General features: G+C 37.6%; 1 protein-coding gene across 3 annotated transcripts in view; it reads right to left on the bottom strand.

Moving 5' to 3' along the window:
- The window catches only part of COL12A1 (collagen type XII alpha 1 chain), a 111,077-nt gene that overhangs the window by 76,998 nt on the left and 12,245 nt on the right, over window positions 1-21,834 (bottom strand). For 2 of the 3 annotated variants that reach the window (XM_059701166.1, XM_059701167.1), the window contains exons 5-13: window positions 21,562-21,621; window positions 18,752-19,015; window positions 18,411-18,575; window positions 17,576-17,749; window positions 15,036-15,326; window positions 14,235-14,837; window positions 12,910-13,182; window positions 8,518-8,790; window positions 6,379-6,651 (exon numbers count right to left, since the gene is read on the bottom strand). The exons of the other annotated variant lie outside the window; for it this stretch is intronic. In XM_059701166.1, the coding sequence (XP_059557149.1) occupies window positions 6,379-6,651; window positions 8,518-8,790; window positions 12,910-13,182; window positions 14,235-14,837; window positions 15,036-15,326; window positions 17,576-17,749; window positions 18,411-18,575; window positions 18,752-19,015; window positions 21,562-21,621 (2,376 nt within the window). The remainder of the gene's footprint in view (window positions 1-6,378; window positions 6,652-8,517; window positions 8,791-12,909; window positions 13,183-14,234; window positions 14,838-15,035; window positions 15,327-17,575; window positions 17,750-18,410; window positions 18,576-18,751; window positions 19,016-21,561; window positions 21,622-21,834) is intronic. 3 annotated transcript variants of the gene reach the window in all.

Here is a 21,834-nt window from a genome sequence, read left to right as displayed (position 1 = left end):
GCAAGGTTTATCAATGTCTTGAAAATAATCTGTAAAAACACATTTGAAGGTATAATAAAATATTAACTAAAAGATATTCCTGAGTTCTAATTAATGGCTATCAACACTAATTCAAGTGAATGCTAAGTTCTCAATTAAGAAAAAAAATCCTCAAAAAATTATAGTTTCTGCATGTGTCACATAAAGGCATTATTTGCAGGCACCGGCATTGCAGCATTCCATGTTAATGACGAAGAAATATGGGAAGAAGAAAGACAACTCAATCCAGTAGCCAAGATTGAAAAGATAAGCCATTTCAATGAGCTTCTTATACTTCAGACAGCTTGATCAGAATGCTGCTAAATATTAAGTTTATACTATTGTCAAACACATTGATAAACTTTTTCTAAAAAAAGAAGTAGAAGGGTTGGGTATTCCAGCTGCTGCATGACACCCAAGAATTTTGAGAATATGATATACTCATGACAGTAAACTTCATCTGGCCTATAACCCTTGAAGTTTTTAAAAATGGAATCTTGGCTTGGCCAAATATTAGATTTCAAAAAAAATGAAGCAATCACTTTGTACCCTATGATTTCATTGGCAGGCAGCCGAGTGGCAACGCTGGTCTTAAAACTAGATATGAAATCAGCTGACCAGACCACCAGCAGGCTGGGTCACCTCCTGGTGCCCTGGGGTCCTCAGGACCAAAATTACTGGACTGGACCTAATCAGATACATAGAATCGCCTAGAGAGCCGAAGACTAGGCCAGGCCCAAATCAACTAATTGGAATATCTGGAGAGATGCCTAAGCACTGATGTTTCCTAAATCTCCTCTGTGATTCTAGCTCCTCCACAACTCCTTATTCTTTTCTCCTTTCTTTTCCCTTCTTTCTGCTACCCCTCTTTTGAGGTCTAGAGAGACCTTTATTTGGAAGGTGTGATTGATCAGTGTGAGAAGGAACCCTCATACTTGCTTTCAACTCTGAAATGAGGCTCCTTCCAAATAAAGACGCCTGGTGAAAGCAAAAATGGCTCATAACTGTTGGACACAGTGATGCTGTGCCAGACTGCTTGATGGTTCATATATGATGCGGGTCCATGACCATGCACAACAAATCACCTTTAGGTAGTGGAACAGGCTAAACGCTGACCCTCCAAAAATTAAGTTGATTGAAGCTTCTCATCACATCCTCTCCATCCCAAACACACATGGGATGCTCGCCCTCTCTCTTCCCCTTATTCTGTCCCAAAAGGAGGTGGCTCTCAATACACAGGGTGGGGCAAAAGTAGATTTACAGTTGAGTATGTGAAACAAGTTTATTCTTGGATTATTATTTATTGGATTATTTTCCACACAAACACCTGTAAACCCACTTTTGCCCCACCCTGTATGCTTCTCATTCAAGAATTAATCACATTTTCCTGTAAATGAGGTTCAATCCGAGTGTTACCCAGCAAAGCATTTGGTTTGGTTTAATATATTGAATTGTAGGCTTTGTCCCCAGTCTAAGAAACGTCAGACATCAGTGACTGCAGAAAGAGATTATTTGTCTTGGTTTCATTAGAGTGGGTTTTGGAGACAGTTTCTTTTTAGAGTACCTGGGAAGGGAGAGGAATAAGAAAGGACAAACATCATGAAACCAGTCTGCAGCCTCTCTCCAGGGAAGATTACTGTCCCTCAAAGGGGAAGGCAGAGCAATGGTGGCAGTCAACAGAAACCAGCTCTGCTAGACTGTTTACCACTTTGTCACTACTTTTCCCCAAACCTGGTTCCAATTCTGCTCTAGCAAAGGCTCCCTTCCTCTTTGAGTTCCTCCTTTCCCTCTGCCCAAGACCTACAAATGTGTTTTTGTCTGTTCAGGATTTTTACGGAAGTGATACTGTTTTCAATAATACTTAAGCTCATAGTTCTGTACCACATGCCTGTGCTTTGTATGTTACTTTTACCTCTAGTAATAGAATTTCTGGCAATCGTAACAAAGAAGTCATCTTCTACACTGAGGGCATGCCTTCATCTTTATTCCTTAGATTTTTTTCTCAATAGTTTTCTCCTCTACCCTATTCTCCCCAGCATAGTGCCAGTATAGGAATAAGGAATAACAATGCTTTTCTATCATACATTTAAATATACTACAAAACTCATCATTTTTGAAATGTTGATACTCAGCATTTCCACCTTCATTATAAAGTGTATTAACATAAGTTCAAAAGGCACTTTTCTCATGCCTGCTTGCATACATCTCTGTGCTGCTTCTGTGGGAAGTAATTTAGACAGGTGCATTTCTCATGATCTGAACATCTACAGGGGTTGATTTCTACTTTTTTCCATATACAAGGCCAAAGAACTAATGCCTCATTTAAGTAACTTTCCTACATATCCTCAGCCCTTTTCCATTTGCTTTCTGAAAAGCAAATCATCATCCAATTCAAATATAATTATAATACAAATTAGCCAATGATGATAACTGAAAAATTAATCACAATGAAATGAAACTATATTTCATCTTATAGATTGTTCCAGCCAGCTTTCATTGAGTTTCACATACCACTTTCAAAAATAGAAGTTAAATTGAAAATGTAATGTAAACCCTCTTCTAAATCAATTTGTCTTTTCCATTAGAGCTCAACTCAAAAGTCATCCAACTTTCCACAGCAGAATACGGAAGGCCTGCTTCTGGATAACGTTCATGTGGAAACACACTTGACTTACAACCAATGAATTAAAGACACCTTTGAAAAGGACAAAGTTCACTATTGATAAGTGAACTTAATTACTGTAAGCAATACATAGTTCTTAAAAACCTCTTAACGATTAAATCATTCTTCAGCCTCAAAGCCTGAGGCATTTCTTCCACAATTGTTACCTCTCCAGTTTGATTTAGATTCTTCTCTGATGAGCCATTAATTTGCAGAAAAGGAAATGTGAATTACTGTTTGGTGATTGTGCTAGCTCCCTGGAAACGTCAGAGTAGTTATACCCAGAATGTATGATTTTTTTCAAGTTATGAGACAGCAGTAAATTTAGGGAAACATAGAGGCCTTGTTCAGTCCATCTTTGAGAGCGCCCATGTTACTCAACACCATGCAGAGGAATTCCTTGATGTGTTAAAAACCTCATTGTACCAAAATGTCAGCTGCGTTAGCTTGTGTGATGTACAGGAAGCCATTCATGTCTAGGACCCTGGCGGGTTGCTATAGCGACTGAAACAAAGGAAATTCTGAAAAGTCATCTTTTCCATTGCCAGAAAACAGCACTCAAAAATAAAAAGAACCGTATTATTCCCAAACTGAAATTTTCATTCATTTGTGGTAAAACTCTAAATTATTCATTTCGAGGTTTATAAGAACCGGTTTTCCTCTTTCTAACCACTAACAGTGACAAGCAAAAGTTCGACCAATCTTCAAGTGCATTTACATCTACAACAGTATTTTAGTAAGCACATTAAATCTACTTTAACAACAACCAGAGGGGGAGGGTAATAATGTAAATCAAACCTACTGGTTTGTGCTCAGATTCCTCTGAAGTTAGGATCTGAAATAGTAATAAACTCTGCCTTTGTGATTCTATTTCATGCAGTACTAGAGCCAGCCATGAACTTCCCCAATGCCAATGCTAATAAATCTCTCTTCCAGGGACAGGGGAATTTTCTGATCATTGGCTGCATTTCAAGAAAGCACTAGGGAACATTTTCAAGTTAGGGATGGTTGTAGACCACACCAAATATTGTTTTAATTCTTTCTGAATTAAATAGAATGCACTTCAGGCAATCTATAAAATTTTCAACCTACAGAATGCTCTTGCCTGCTGATCCATGCCTCTGGATGAAAGAAACATTCCTGCCTGGTAGGCTCTTACCACCTCCTCTCCCAAGAGAAACACAGATTAGAAAAACAGCAGCCCTCAAAAGCACTTGCCTGGCTTTGTTTCTGGCTTTCCATCCCCTGCATTTACCATCATATCCTATTCCTGTATATGGTATGTGGATTTGGCTGAGTTAATACAATAAAATGAAATGGAATAACCAGGGGCAAAAATCTTCTATTATTTTAATTTAGTCACAACTATGCTTTCACATATTTGTCAAGTTTACCACACATAATGCAATGGGATAAATATGTTAATAAAATCAGGCTGGCAGCATTTAATATAATCCTTCACCATGGTAAAGTTTGGTACAAATTGAAAAAAAATTATTTTGGCAATTTAGATATGAATTAACTAAATTTTTAAAGAAAACTTACAAATCATCTAGCTCGCCTCCTTCTCAGGAAATGAAAAGGGATAATTTTTTAAATTTATTTTACTACCCATGTATCTCCCTTGGAGATAATTTTTGATCAACTATGTCCTGGAGCATACACTCATACACGCATACAAGTTGGTAGATTTTCTACACGACTTGTGCAAAGCTATAAAATTATAAGCAATTTAACCATACACCTAACCTAGAAAAATCACAGCCCAACAGAATGTGTTTGCTAGTTAAATTAAAATTTGTATTTTGTTTTTTCAAAAGTTTACTTATATATTATTCTTTGCAAAAATACCATAATTTTTTAGAATCGAGAAGATTTGTGCTAAATATGAATATATTTTTGAAGTAAGAACATGCAGAAGAATATCAGAAGATTAAAAGTTACAAGCAAAAGTAAAAAACTATTAAACTATTTCCAAGATATTCCGTATATGGGAGAAATTTTCCCAAATGCAAATAATCTACAACTGTTTTGTAAAAAAATAAAAGCTTGAAAGTTTATCCTTAAAAAAAATCCTATGAACAATCTGTGTTGAAAACCTCTGGAAAGCACATGAGAAAGAGAACTTCAAAAGGTCAAAAGGATAGGACATACTTCTCAGGGATTCCGGACGTCGCTCCAGCTATAAAGATCACATGCTTTTATTGTTTGGATTATGTCACTGTAAGGAAGGCAATTTCCATTTCTAGCTCTTATTGTTTTCAAAACTTTAGTGTAGCCAATTAATGTCTCTGAAATACTTATGAAAGTATTGGTAATCAGTTCTAATTACTAATAATTTCTTATTGATACACTTATAGACATATAGTATTTTACAGTTCCCAAAGAGTTTCACTTACATTCTCCCATTTGATCTCCACAGGTCTGGTAGAAAGGGGTAACAATGATCATTCCTTCTTTACAGATGGGTAAACTGAGGCTCAGCGGGGCGGGATTAAGGAATTATTTAAAGGTTACATGGGTAAGTAGCCAAACCAGGACTCTTCTGGTAATCAGTATTTTACACACAGGTATTTTATCTTTTTTAATTCTCTTCTAAAAATATTATAGACTATTGGAATTGAATTCTTGATCACTATTCCAGAGACAATTTTAATTTGAATATTTTTGTTTTTATTTGTTTTTAATTCTTGACTAAGTCTTAAAGCTTAACTACCTACTGTAAGCCTGTCCCTGCTAATTAAAACATCTATAACCCTCCAAACTTCTGGATCCATCAAATTTAATGGATATTTTGCAACCAACTATCACTGTGATTTCACATCACAAAAGATACTTCAGATTTGTTTTCTTTCTATGACCATTTTAAATAAGTTATCTAAAAGAACGTAATAACAAGAATGAAAGCTATGCCTGGTTTTCCATTTAAGCCCCCAACTATGGTACTGACTCATCACTGTAACCATCCACTGACATTTCTTTTTAACATTATATTCCATTCTCATGTGGTTAAGTTAAATGTATATTTTCTCTCTCCTACATGACTTGCCTTTGTAGTTGTGGTGAGTTAATTCTAAGCTTCCATTATATGTCAAAGGTCCTAAAAGATATGAAACTTTCTGACAATTTACTCTAGAGAAACAGCTCCACTGTTGTTCTAAGTACTGCACTAACTTTGAACTTCTAATATACAACTGAAATTTAGAGGTCAGTTGAAAAATAAACTAAGAGAAACTTGGATTTTCAGATTTCTCAAGCTATTATGAATGCTTTCCTGCCTGGCGAATGAAGAGACTGGGAGTCAGAAAGGGCTCCTATCTGCTCCTGGGAGATAGAAGCAGCTGTGTGACCATGGGCTCTATCCAAACCCTCTTCACCCACGGTGTTTCCCAAGCTGCCTTCCCACTCTGAGTGTCACACACCTTTCTCCGTTTAACCAACCCATGGCATTGCAACACATCTTTAGGGCCTTAGTATGCACCCAGCTCCCCATACACTTCTTTCTAATCAGTTGCTTATATTCTGCATCTCTGAATAAGAGGAAGATTTATGATTGCTTATTTTTCCATACAAATGTCTTTTAAGAGAAAGGATTGAACATTTCTAAATTACATTCACTGAAAACGTTCTCAGCTTCCTAAATGCAATGGCGAACAAGCTGGGGGGGGCGGGTCTCTATAAACTATGACAGCAATTACCTTCAAGCGTTGTTCCTTCTCCAAAAAGGGCATCGCCGGCCCCAGAGGCATACAAGGCCGTCACGGATAAGGTGTATTTTGTCCCTTCGTTTAATCCCCTCAGAACAGCGTTGGTTGTGTCGCCCCTCACAGTGACCTCTTGAGTTTCACCTCCTGCCACTGGGGTGTATGTGACCAGATACTGTTTCACTTTTCCTGGTGCCGCACTCCAAGATAATTTCATAGATGATGTGGTAGGGTCAGAAACTCTTAAGTCTCTTGGGTTCCCTCTAACTTCATTAAAAAAAGAAAAAAAAACATAAAAACATAAAAACTCATTATGTAATAAAATGACTTGAAAAACGCTTTGCTGCTGTATATGCATATGTGCATATGAAATTAAATTTATATCCTGACTGTTGACTATCCAATAGAGTTCAAGCACTTCTAAATTGGGCCCCATAGTATATTAGAGAAAACAAAGCAAAAGTTATGCAATTCCTCTTCTGTGCTTACAGGATTGGTTAAAATCTTTCACATTAGAATCTGTCATGTAAAAAACTACAAGGTTTTCTCTAAAAGTGGAGAAAACACCATACAGTATGTTGGTGTTTTCTCCATACAAAATACCATACAGTATGTTGATTAGTATCACAATGTGGATTTTAACTCCTCTAAGAAATTTGCAATAAAAAGGGTTTATTGGCATGATGCTGTGAATGTCTAAATCAATGGTTCTCAACCTTCTGGCCCTTTAAATACAGTTCTTCATGTTATGACCCCAACCATAAAATTATTTTCGTTGCTACTTCATAACTATAATGTTGCTACTGTTATGAATCATAATGTAATATCTGATACGCAGGATGGTCTTAGGCGACCCCTGTGAAAGGGTCGTTCGACTGCCAAAGGGGTCGCGGCCCACAGGTTGAGAACCGCTGGTCTAAATGTACTGGCCAGAAAATACACTAATGTGATAAAAATGATAAATGTAAAATATTGCTGTCCCTTAAAAAATATGTAAGAGAGGAAACAAGCCTAAGAGAGGCCTAGCCTGGAGTAAAATTCAGAGGCTGTCCATCCCTGTGCAGCTGTGCTTGGCATTTCATGACTTTCCTGCTAGAGTGGCCGTATGGCCTCTGAAGGGTCTCAAGGCACCCAACTCTGTGACATTCCACTGGGCACACAACAGCCAGCCACTTTTACTCCAGAAAACAGCCAGATAAAGTTACTGGGTCTTGTTTGGATACCCAGCACAGAGAGCCCTAGGTCCCCTGGAGAAAAGAGACAAAGGGAAACAGTGACTTTCCAAAGGGAAGAGAGGAGGAAGAAAGCAGGTGGACAGGCCTAGGCTGGTGCAGAAAAGGCTAATTAGCTACATTACTCTGGGAGGAAAATAGTGATCCAGGCCGAGCTAGAACGGATATTCCTTGTGAATGTCTGCACTGGGACAACAAAGTGCACAAACTCAGACATACAGCTTATTAGCAACATGAGTCGTTAGCCTTGATTTTCTTATAAAACTAGAATAATAAAAATAGCAACTTCATCGGCTCTATGCAGGGTTCAATGAAATAATACGTAAAAAGCCCTTTAAACAGAACCTGACACACACAGGTGCTCAATAACTTTTCATCATTGCTAATATGGTGTTGTTATTATTGTTATGTTTTTAAAACTTTAAAAATAAAGAATAAAATGAAAATTATGAATGCCTTGTTTTTTTCTCAGTGAATAACATTAAATATTAATCATTGGCCACAATCTATCCTGGGAGCCAAATCACACCATTTAAGTAAAAATAGGTCAATATTCTAAAATCTTTCTGAAGAAGTAATATATAGTCTGTTTCAACAGTGCATAGCAGTTTGATATTTTTTAATCGCTAGTAATCCTTAAATTTCTATTAAAATATTTAATAATATTTTAAAAATAATATTTAGACCATATCACAGCATTCAAGTTCTATTGAACCAAATAAATGCTATCATGAGAAAGTAAAAAATGTGAGTAACTCAAGTCTAAAAGGACTATAGTCCAAAACACTCAGATAAGTGAGACCAACTGTCTCAGGGCTTGTAGTAGCTGGACAGTTGTCCAAAGCCTTTCCTGCAGACTAAGAGTTGAGCTGTTACCACGTGGTCAGCATATTTCCTTTACCTTCTTCCGTGGCTGCATTTCCAGTCAATGGAGAGCCAGGTCCTGAAACATATTCAGGAATTACAGAGACTTCATATTTTGTGTCTGGAGTCAGGTTCTCCAAGGTTCTTCTCCTTTGATTGGCTGGAGTGGTAACTTCTTTGCTTTCTCCACCAGCAGTTGGTCGATATATAATTCGGTACCTTAACACTCTCCCTGGAGCTTGAGTCCAGGTAATTTTAAAGCTATCTGTAGTCTCATCTGTCACTTGTAGGTTTCGAGGTGCTCCTTTTACTGAAATTTAAAAAATAAAGTTGCCTATTTATATGAAAAATATAAAACTAGCTTTTGATCACTAAATTATAGCAGTGCTCTAAACAAAGCCATGAGCAGTTTTTTGCCAAACATCCTGGTTACTTCATTCATTTAGCCAGACATTAACTAGATCCTGAAACAGCAAACAAATACAATGTCAAGAAACAGACCAAGTACTATTAACTTTTTAATCAAATAAAGAGGTATATATATATATATATATATATATATATATATATATATATAATAGTAAACCTTTAGAATCATATATACTCTATTAAATGATAAATTCATATTGACATAAAATTCAAAAATAAAAATTTGTTTCTTCAAATATAAGTAACCAAGGCTTTCACCCTTACCAGATTTTCTTAAGAAAGTAGGAAAATAATACCTAACACCCAGGTCTACCACATTTACCCACTTGAATGAATTGTCTTATCCAGTCAGTCCCACAACTAACTTTTTAACTCCACAGTCATTTGACTTGGAGAATAATTAGACCATACATGTGCTGGACCAAACACATTACAGATACTTAGTGAATGCTAGTCAGATCTGAATCTCAAGGTTAAGTTGCAATGTGGGTAACATGAATAGACTCACAGTCTTAAACGAATTTTTGATTGAACCCAAATGAGAACGTCATTTGACTTTGTGTTTAGTAAACATGCTTAAATGACCTATTTGTTTAATGAGAAAATTGTCCACACAGACATCACATTCAGGAAATGAACTAACAGTTTTTCTCTTCCCAATCCACTGGGGTATAACCACAGAGTAACATGCCTTCATACACCTCTCATACAATTAGAAGTTTATATAAAAATCCAACACATAAAAGAGAAAGAAATTATATCCCTTAAGAAAAGAAAGAAATGGCTGTTGGCAGACTTGCACCCCTGATATGACAAGGAAAAAGACTAAATTATTCCCCCCAAATTAGGCAAATAAACTAATGGGTTTGAATACTGGCTCTGAAGCTTAATAGATGTGTGATTCTAAGTCTCTACCTTTTAAATGTCAAATGTAGTGAAGTGTATCAGAAAGTATTCAACTCTACCTAGCAAAGAGAATATATCGAAACAAACAATGCTTAAAGCATTTGGTAAAATTTGTACATTCATGTTCTTAGCAGCATTATTTACAATAGCTAAAACATGGAAACAACCCAAGTATCTATCATGGGTGAATGAGAAACAAAATGTGATTTATACATCCAATGAAGTATCATTCAGCCAAAAGAAGAAAAGATATTCTGACACATGCTACAACATGGATGAACCTTGAGGACATTATGCTAAGTAATATAAGCCAGTCACAAAAGGACTAATATTGTATGATTATTCTATTCATATGAGGTATCCAAAGTATTTAAATCCATAAAAACAGAGAGTAGAATAGTGGTTGCCAAAGGCAGGGACAGTGGGATATGAGGATTTATTGTTTAATGGGTATAGAGTTTCAGTGTTGCAATATAAAAAATTTCTGGAGATGGATGTGATGATGGTAGCACAACAATATAAATGCCACTGAACATACACTTAAAAATGGTTAAAATGGTCGATCTTATGTTATATAAATTTTACCACAATTAAAATAGAAAACATTGAAGAGAAACCAAGATGGCGGCATAGGTAAACACCTAAAATTGCTGCCTCGCACAACCACTTCAAAACTACAACGAAAGACAAAAGAGACATCACCCAGAACCACAGGAAGGCTGGCTGAGTGGAAATTCTACAAATAGAAGGAAAGAGAAAAGCACGCTGAGACTCAGGAGTTGCGGAAGTAAAGTGCAGAGGTACGGAGGCGTGTACGCGGAAAAAACTGGCAACTGAGGATGCCGGTGTCTTTTTCAATCGGGAGGGAGTCTCAAGCTCCCAACGGCCCTGACTCCAGTTCCTCTGGACGAGTCTCTGCAGACCCAGACTCATATGGGGAGAAACTGGACTATCTGGTAGCAAGCAGAACTCGAGGGCGGCTTTCTCAGAGGTGCTTGCAGTGATTACCAGGACACTGAGACCCGGGGGCCTCTTAGGACAGGACTGAGGACCAGCCATAGCTGTTTGCTCCACCCTGTTGATTCCCTGAGACCCCGCCCCATCCAAGCTGTGAGCAGAGGCTTTTGCATATGAATGGGCTGGACCTTTGAGATCTAAAATTACCTAACAAACTGCAGCTGGGTCAGAGAGAACCAGAACATCCAAAAGAAGGCTCAAGGCCCCACAGCAGCTTGCATTGCTTCACAGCTGGGCCTCATCTGAGCACCTCCAAACCCCAAACAAGGAAGAGGAATCTGCAGATCTCTCCATAGCTCCTGCGGGGTAGGCTCAGGCAGAGGCTAAATTAGCACCTCCTTAGAGATCCAAGAGCCCATGTACCTAGTGGTCAGAGGGGGACCATCCGGATTACAACTCCTCAGATCCATAAAGGACAGATTCAGGGGGAAGACTCAGTGAGCACCAAAGCCACACTGAAGCAAGTCTTGCCCCATAAGGGTGTCTCCAGCACAGAAGTTCTCCCATTGTAAACACAGCTGATTCTCACAGACAATTGGCCTGGAGGTCAATTCCTCCCAGTGATACCTATAACAATCAAGGCTTAACTACAACAAGACTGTGCACACAGCCCACAAAGGGGAGCACCAAGAGTGTCCACCTCAGGTAATTGGGGAGGCTGAACCACTGGGCTCTACAGGACACCTAGCACACAAAGCCACTCTATCAACACAGGGAAGCAGCCAAAATGCGGAGACAAAGAAACAGGTCACAAATGACAGAAATGGGGGCAAGCAAACTACTGGATATGGAGTTCAAAACCATGGTTATAAGGTTTTTCAAGAATTTTATGGAAACCGCTGATAAATTTAGTGAGATCCTCGAGGATATGAAAAAGGACCAACTAGAAATTAAGCATACACTGACTGAAATAAAGAATAATATACAGAGATTCAACAGCAGACAAGAGGACCCCAAGAATCAAGTCAAAGATTTGAAATATGAAGAAGCAAAAAATACCCAACCAGAAAAGCAAAAAGAATCCAAAAATATGAAGATAGTGTAAGGAGCCTCTGGGACAACTTCAAGCGTACCAACATCAGAATTATAGGGGTGCCAGAAGAAGAGAGAGGGCAAGATATTGAAGACCTATTTGAAGAAATAATGACAGAAAACTTATCCTACCTGGTGAAAGAAATGGACTTACAAGTCCAGGAAGCACAGAGAACCCCAAACAAAATCAATCCAAAGAGGATCACACCAAGACATATCATCATTAAAATGCCAAGGGCAAAAGACAAAGAGAGAATCTTAAAAGCAGCAAGAGAAAAAAAGTCAGTTACCTACAAGGGAGTACCCATACGATCGTCAGCTGATTTCGCAACAGAAACTATGCAGGCCAGAAGGGAGTGGCAAGAAATATTCAAAGTGATGAATAGCAAGAACCTACAACCAAGATTACTCTACCCAGAAAAGCTACCATTCAGAATTGAAGGTCAGATAAAGAGCTTCACAGATAAGAAAAAGCTAAAGGAGTTCATCACCACCAAACCAGTATTATATGAAATGCTGAAAAGTATTCTTTAAGAAGAGGAAGAATAAGAAAAAGGTAAAGATACAAATTATGAACAACAAATACATATCTATCAACAAGTGAATCTAAAAATCAAGTGAATAAAAAATCTGATGAACAGAGTAAATAATAAAATAAAATTAAATAAAATAGAAAACATTTGGTAATGTATATTTATCATTAGATTTATAAAGTAAGGCAGTTTCAAAAGTATTTGAACATGAGACTATTGAAACGTGGGACAGAAAATGCTGGATAAACAGTACTTCAAGAGTTAATTGCATAATTATTAACAGTTCTCTATGTCTCTTACCCTCAAATGCACCAAAAGAAATCCAGGAGTTTTACTTAAAAGTTTTTTCCTCTTTTTACAAGGGTTTATGTATAGTTGTATTTTAAAGATGCTAAATCTTACAAAGGCATTCACAGTTCTGAACTATAAAGGAGATGGTTATTTCAAATGCTAACTTTGTTCTACAATAAATTCCTAGATTTTGGAAAACAGTGGCAGAAACCCCATCACACCTTCTTCGGTGGTCTCCTCTCCAGCCAAGGGAATGCTGAAGCCATCCTCATACTCCGCAGTCACATTGACCAAGTATAGGGTCTTTGGCTTCAGGTTGTTGAGAACGACGCTGGTGCTGGTCGCTGGCTCCACCACCGTGACCTCGTCATCCCCAGTAGCTTCTTTATAGGTGATGTGGTAGGAGAAAACATTTTCTCCAGCAGGGGACCAGTTAGTTTTAAAACTGTAAGAAGTCACCTCAGAAAAGCTAAGATCCTTTGGAGGCACATAAGCTAAAAAAAAAAAAAAGGAGGACATAGTTTACAATTTTTAAATCTATAAAGCAAACAAACATAGACTTAATGACTGCATGTTTCCGAAATGGCTCATAGTCACTTGGGAGAAGAATGACACTGAGGCTTAATAAATATTCTACACATGACCATCGAGAGAAGACCTCTCACAGCCCTACAAGGAGGTCCTGATCATGTGCCTTGACCATCCATAATACTAAGTTATAATGTTTAAATGACTAATTAAAATGGAATTTGAATCTTGAGCTTCTTAAGACAAAGCAGTAATGCAATGGTCCTACCCACAAGTGGGATTTTAAATAGTAACAGACCTAAGCAAACCTTCAAAATGTTCCCATTCATCCCTGGCAAATATATTAACCTTTGGTGGTAAACAGTTTATTTCAAAGTAATAATAAATAAATTTTTCCTAACAAAAGAATATTTATTAAACTAAAACATAGAAAGAGACTGTTTAAGGCATATAGCCTGTCTTCAGGAGACATACAAAGACATTGGAGAGACAAGAGAGTGTGAGGTTATCAACAAAACAAAGCAGTACGTATGAACATCAAATGACTGAAAGTAATGTTCTAGCACTAGAACAATTAAGAAAGGCTTAATGAAAGAGATGAGATGAGCAACAATGCTGAAAAAAGGGAATGTGAACAAATGAAGAAGAAAAAAGAAGGATAGGGAAGTCTGGATGTAAGGAATGGTGCACAAAAATGGTCCAGGAAAAGGAATGCATAAAATAAATTAAAGATACAGGACTATGTTCTAGTTGCCCTTGATTCAAAGGACGTAGCTCAGCATCCACCACACAGTAGACACTAGGATCAGAAACATCTCATGACTCTATAAAGCAAAAATGTCTAGGAGAAAGTCATATCTCAGAGTTAAATAAACTAACTTTGACAGTTTTCAATAACATAGGAAAGTTACTTTTTCCTGTCTATAAAAAGAATTGAAGAAGCATATTATCCACAATTTTAAAACCAAAAATTCTTTGTGCACAAAGAGATAACTTTTATTCTATAAAGACTACCAACCTTTTTTCTTTATAGCTGCCAACTCTTGCTCAATTCTAAGGCAGATGGACTGTGTGAGTTCAAAAGATATCCTCTGAAAAGCATCAAAATCTTCCACTGTGAACACATGGGTCTCAGCAGGAGGAGAGGCAATAGCTTCCAATTCTGAGCGGACGGCATCTTTCACACCAACTGCAAAGATTTCAACGTCTGAATTTCTTAGCTTTATAGCAGGATCTCTGAAAGCATCTGAAGATTTGCCATCAGTGATAAGAATCATGACCTTTGGTACGTTGCTTCTTGAACCCTTGCTAGGCACAAATATTTTCTCTCTGACATAAGTCATTGCTTTCCCAGTGTTTGTAGATCCTCCTCTGTAGGGGAAGGTGTTTATTGCTTCAATTATATCTTCAACTTTGGTGAATTTTTCCAAAGTAAACTCAGTATGAGGATCCCGGCTGTACTGGACAAGACTTATCTGTACCCTATTTGGTGAAATCTCAAAACTTTTTATGAGAACTTCCAAAAAGGCTCTAACTTTAACAAAGTTGGCAATCCCGATGCTATAGGAGCCATCAACCAAAAACACAATATCGGCTTTTATATCCACACCACGTGAGCATTCTGTAAAAAGAAAGAAATAAGGTTCAAGAAGTATGAATTAATCACTAAAATACAGCTATCTTGTTTTCTTAGTAAGCATGCTTCTTTCAAAGAAAACTATTGCAAATATTTTGTTTAAAACTAAATCTGAATCAGTAAGACATACTATCAAATGGACCTTCACATATTCCAAACTCAGTGATCCACCCGTTGACTCACCCACTTGAACTTTCATTGGCTGAGTCTTCTCCATTATTGAAACAGGTTCACTAGATGTCAGGCCCTTCATGGCTGAAACACTGATCTGGTATGCCGTGTCTGCTGAGAGGTCACGGACACTGAGTGTGGTCGTCTGAGGCCCCACACTCAGAGCATGCTGTCGGCTGCCAGTGGTCATTGGTATAAGGAGGACTTTATAGCCAGTCACTGGGCTTAGGGATGGAGTCCAACTTAGCTTCATGTATTTTGATGAAACTTCCGTGGCAACCAGATTTGAGGGAGGTTCAATAACTAAAAAGTAACAAGCAGAACAGTGATTAAAAATAGCGGTATGCAACCCTATTAATTAAGGTCTTTAGGTTTGGGCCTTTAATTCCCTTTCTTCAAATTAATCATGAATGTATCAGGAAGAGTTGCCCAACCTTGTTCCACATCTGCCTGTACCCAGCAAAGCAAAAGAGACTCGGTGCCAGATTTTTATCAGGGAGCTGAAGCACAGCAAAAAAACAAAGTCCTTGGAAGAAATTAATGATAGAACATCTGATGCCTAATTCTTCTCTGGGACCAAGATTTCCATTTTGGTTTTGGTATTTTACTCATTGCCTTTATTCTCAGGTATCAGAGTAGGTACTTGATAAATATTTGTTGAATCAATGACTTAAATTCAAGTCTTCAGAAAGGTTTTCCTTTTTAATTATACTATAAGAATAAAAATATAATCTTTAAAAAAATACTTTCTAGTATGCAAGAAAGATAAACTCAGCAAGTCCAAATTGACAGGATTTTTTTTATTTTAAACAGTTTTATTCCCACTTATTTCAAGGTAAGAAAAATAGTTCAACGATGTTCATAATGCCACCAATGAGAGGTGAAACAATGGTTTACAACATGCATCCCGACAAACAAATATTGAAATCTAAAGAATTTCTATCCTTACTCAATGGAGAACATAGTCGTGTACTTAACAGAAAACATAAAGTACTTGAAGATATTTCAGAGAAAATCTCCAAGTTTTTACATTTGTCAGTGGAATCAGTTTCCCAGAAGATACAGTTTTAATTTTTACATCAGCCTGCAAGAAGTAGATGGTAACACAGACACAAATTTTACTCATCATCTCCCCAAAAAGGCAATCAGATGTAGTATTTAAAAGATGCCTAAAGAAGTAAGAAATGGTGGGAGGGAAGCAACGGATGGGCCAGCTGGAAGCCTGGCCAACTCTTGTGAGTGATTCAGAGATAGGACAGGGACAGACATCTCAGGCAAAGTCCATCGAGAGCGAGCAGGCCGTGCACAACGCCTGCGACATGGCCTGCACCCATACAGGGGAGGTTCAAACAGCGACAGAGCAAAAGTTCGGCCTTCCCCTAGCACACGCATGCCAGTGAAGATGAAGAGGAATTAGAATGCTTAACAGACTGAGTAAAGAGAGGTTAACTAGAGCAAAGTGGGATGGAGGATGGATTTTGTACTAATATCAACCAAAAAAGTCAAACATCAGGCAGTTAAAGCAAAGAAAAGGATTCAGAACCTATGAAGTAATGAGAAGGAGTTCTGAAACAGAATTAGAGACAATGAACACTGCCAAAATACTTGGGGTTTGGAGATTAAAGAGTTTATGTAATTGAAGATGTAGCTATTTAGAACTTATCTTTAATCACTTGTCAATTCTCAGGCAAAGAGGAGAACAATCATGGAACTTGTGACTTTTTAACGCCCAAAAGGATGGTTATGAAATATTTTCTCTTTCTCCCATATATCCAGAAGCAATAGCTTATAAAAATGGGAAAATTTTCCAGATATGGAAGGATCAAATTGACTGATTTTAAAATATTCTTAAAGCTTTGAAAACATGATGCAGAGTATGATGATGGAAAACCCATTTCCTTCACCATTTAATAGAAACAGTGTTGCTATTAGTTTAAGTTGCAGAATGCTAAAATTAATGTCTCCCCAGACTGTCAATGTTTAAATAAGACTATGAGATAATTAAAACAAGTACCTGAATAGCATAATTATACACACTCAACATGAAAAAAATGGTCTTAAAGAAAAAGAGCAAACCAAAAGTCTAAAAATATCTATTCTATATTTTTATTGATTTCAGAGAAGAAGGGAGAGGGAGAGATAGAAACATCACTGATGAGAATCATTGATCATCTTCCTTCTGCACACCCTACACTGGGGATTGAGCCTGCAACCTGGGCATGTACCCTGACTGGGAATCGAATCGTGTCCTCCTGGTTCAGAGGTCAACGCTCAACAACTTACTAGTAGTCACACCAACCGGGCTAACAATATTTTTAAGAACTTTACAATGGTAGAAATATTTTATCACTTAATGTTCCACTGAGGGTAAAAAAAAACAGTGCAAATGATATCAACAAGTTGAGTAACTAAAATACAAGTGGAGTACACAGTTAGAGAATCACTGGAGGATATGGTTGAGTAAAAGTGCCTCCTCCTTGATACTGTAAAGCTACAAATGCTATCAAATAATGAAAAAGGCTAACACATAGAACACTCAGCAGTCCACTCACCTTCTTCTCCACTAATCAATTCACCAAGTTGTTCATCAACACCTGAGCACACCTGGGAGATGATCTCATTCTGAATATCCACAATTGCATCAAAGTTGGCCACGTTGAAAACATGGTTTAGTGAAGGTGTGGAGGCAATTTGTTTGAGTTCTTTTGCATCTGCAGCTTTAATGCCTTAAAAACGACATGAAAGGGCTATGGTGAAAAGGGAAATGTGCTGAATTAGGGAAGATCTGTGTCTTCTCAGTCTTGCACAAGTGAAGGCATTTTTAAATCTTTATTCAGTCATAAACCAGGATTGCTTTGCTTCGTAACGAATGTGCAACTGTTCAAATGACAAGGACATTTTATAATTTCACATCCAGTGGCCAGCCAAAGATGAAAAAACGAATGCTTAGCAAAGCAGAGAGGGCCCTCATCCCAGTCATGCCATCATTTGTCCCTGCCATCTGCAAAGATAATACTTTTTTCTTCCAGACTCCTGAATGAGCTGGATGGAACCCTCTAAATTCTTCAAGGATTACATAATACAGGAAACATAAAAAACACTTAATGATCATACAAGGAGGATCTTTATGAGGGTCATTGGCTCAGCATTCTTTGAAAAGTAGAGCGCTGGCCATGAGCGTGAATACCACCTCACCTGATGCATATGGTAAGGGAGCTGGGTGAGAGAGAAATAGACAAGCCAAATTTTTACTCAAAAATTATGTGGCTTGATACTACATTAAAAAGTGCAATAATATTTTTACAGCATCCTTCCCTGAGGAGTCAGGCCTTCATCTTCCTCAGCATTAGGCAGTGAAAGGGTCCAAAATGACCAAACTTGGCCTACCCAAAGAGAAAACCTCCACCCCGATGCTTCGGAGCTCTCTGGCTGGAACTTCCACTTCGTCCTGGGATTTGCCGTCCGTGATAATGATTGCCACTTTAGGAAAGCCAACTCGTGCTCCAGCAGATTCCGTGAAAGTATTTTTAATTAGATAATCAATGGCATCCCCTGAAATGAAAGGCAATGCTATATTTACTCACCCTACTCTATACAATTTTGCCCAAGTCAAAAACTATGTGATTGATTTAAAAACTATTTAACACATGATAATTGTGCAATGCTTCATTTCTTTCCCAAACAGGTCTCTCATTTATTTTCAACAATAACAACATTCATAAACATACCTGTCATTGTGTTGCCACCTTTGTATGGGATTTTTTTAATTGCAGCAAGAAGCTCATCCCTTTGGTAGTACTGGTTTAAGTTAAATTCAGTCCTGGTATCAGTGCTGTACTGAATGACTCCAACCCTTGTCTTCTCTTCCCCAATGTCAAAAGCAGACACGAGAGCAGCAATAAAGTCTAAAATGTACTTGAAATTATTTCTCCCCACACTCCATGAGCCATCCACAAGGAACACTAAATCAGTCCAGGCACTGACAGAGCATTCTGAAATACATTTGAGATATTTTTAAGTGATGCGTTATTAAATCTATCCATCATAAAAGAAATACAAACTAACTTTGCAAAAATATTGGCTCCTCAAGTCATTTTGTTCATTAGGACATATTCACATTGGTCTTCACTCACAACTGACATGCACAAGAGAATATAAAATGTTATTAGTTCACATAGAAGCATTTTCAGATCCTTCATAAAGATGCATTTATGGAACTATATTTCTTTAAATTGCTAAATAAGAAATGCAAGAACAGATAAACAGATAGATTACCTATTCTCCACGAGCATGTGACTCTAGTATTTATGCTATAAACCTATCTATTTTTATAGTCTATGTCCTTACTTCTCTTTTCTCCAAGTAAAAATTATACAAAACATCTGGGAGATATAAAAAAAGAAATGTAAGCAATGTTTTTACTCCTTGGTGTTTAGCAATAAATAAATACAAAACAATTGCTGTACCATTCAAGCAAATTGCAGTTGAGTTGAAGAAATGAGCAAATCTTTTAACATTCTCCTGCATTTTACAATATAATTGTCTAAAGTTTGCAATGGGTTTGTCTGGAGGGTTCATAAACTCTAACAGGAGTAAAAACAAGCATGAATATGATGCAAGATAGCCATAATATCTTGTTGTCCTAATTATCAATGTATTTGAATTTGATAACTAAAATCTACTTTTACTAAACAAAGACGGGGAAGAATTTTTATTCAAAAGCAAAAATGCACATGGTATCTTTAAATTACTGAAATGCTTTTACAACTCTCTGGTCAAGGGAACAGGTTGGTTTTCATGAAAATCTGTATTCACAAAGCAACACTGGGTGAATTTTCTGAAGATGTTTTTGTACTTGCAGTCACTATGTGTGTGTGTGTATGTGTGTGTGTGTGTGTGTGTGTGTGTATATTTGATTTCAGAGAGGAAGGAAGAGAGAGAGAGAGAAACATCAATGATGAGAGAGAATCACTGATAGGCTGCCTCCTGCATGCCCCCTACTGGGGATCGAGCCCACAACCTAGGCATGTGCCCTTGACTGGAATCGAACCTGGGACCCTTCAGTCTGCAGGCTGACACTCTATCCACTGAGCCAAACAAGCTAGGGCTGATAGATGATTTTTAAAAAGGTTTGCCTTAGAAGAGGAGGAAAATACAAGTTGCATGCCCAAATAATTTTTGCACACTATATAATAAGCCAATTTAAGTCTATTGAAAAGTCAATATTTGGCAGAATGCTTTCATCTAAAATAAATATGGTGGTTCAGGGGAAATACTAGCATTGTAACTACATACTTCATTTCAGTTTATTAGACATCACAAAGAATAATAAACAGTGATCTAGAACAAAAAATTCCAGATAAAGGAGACATTGTGTTCGTAATCTTTTTTATTGTCTCCTGGGTCATAAGTCCAACTTTTACAAGGTAGAAAAATTAGAAATCCAAGAAACCCCTTAAGGGTCCATCCACTAAGTCAGACAAAGTAGTATAAAACAAACGGAGGCTAGAACCTGCAAAACCTAGACTAAATAAAATTGCTTTCATGTTATTACAAATGCTCCAACTTACTAGTTATGTCTTACAGAGATTCTGTAAAGGCTACAACTGCCATCAACTAAAGTCATGTAAGTACCCTGGGCATGAGCATAACATACACACAGACCTGGAAATACATTTTCATGGCAATAGAATTGCTTTAAACACTATGGGGCCATCTCCCTTCTGTTCCAGCCTTATATTTCTCATATAGCCCTAAGCTGCCACCTATTTCTATTCCTTTATCTTTGAGATAATGAGTTAAGTCCAGTGATGAGGTTTGTTTCTCACCTACCGCCAAAATCGTGCAGGAAAATTTGGACACACACAAATTCAAAACACCCCCAGTAAAAGGAATCTTATATAATAAAAGGCTAATATGCAAATCAACTGAACAGCAGAGCGGTGGGTCACTATGATGCACACTGACCACCAGGGGACAGATTCTCAACACAGGAGCTGCCCTTTGGTGGTCAGTGCGCTCCCACAGGGGGAGCACCGCTCAGCCGACTCATCACTAGCTAGCAAGCGCAGCGTAGGTGGCGGGAGCCTCTCCTGCCTCTGCTGTAGGCGGGTAGTAAGGAGCGAGGGGTCCTGGACTGTGAGAGCCCCAGAATGCGGGATCAGGCCCAAGCTGGAAGGCAGACATCCCCCAAGGGGTCCAGGATGGCAAGAGGGTGCAGGCCAGACTGAGGGACCACACACACATACACACACACACACACACACACCACACACACACACACACACAGACCATGAACAAATGTGATACACCAGGCCTCTAGTATTTAATAAATAAAGTGAAAATTTGGCTAGAAAGTCAAAACATAGATATTTTAACTACTTAGTCATATATTACTATTATATTGTCTGTACTTCTAAATAAAGCTTATAGAAAATAATATAGAAAGATCAGACTATGTATATAATTGAAACATCTCCTTCATATTACATTTATGACTTCTACAAATCCAAGCAAAAATATTAAGGGAAATACTTACTTTGTATCCCTGTTTTTCCAGGTTTCTTCTCCCCTGGCTTCATAGGACCACCTGTTTGAACTGAGTCAAAAACCTGATTATTAGAAAAGGAAATGAACCCACACAAATACTTCCTAAAAGTAAAATACATGCATTGTCTTTCACCATTGTTTTTCAAATGAATGGTCCATGCCTAGCTGGTCATAGAATACAGCCAAATAAGTATTTCTGTGCAACTAAATCATTTTTAGTGAGTATTAGATATATTTCAAAAAGACACTAACTTTGTTGCTT

This window comes from Myotis daubentonii, chromosome 6 (genome assembly GCF_963259705.1).
Source record: "Myotis daubentonii chromosome 6, mMyoDau2.1, whole genome shotgun sequence".
Classification (NCBI taxonomy): domain Eukaryota; kingdom Metazoa; phylum Chordata; class Mammalia; order Chiroptera; family Vespertilionidae; genus Myotis; species Myotis daubentonii.
The sequence above is the reverse complement of the archived record's forward strand: the minus strand, read 5'-3'. Positions and strand labels throughout refer to the sequence as shown.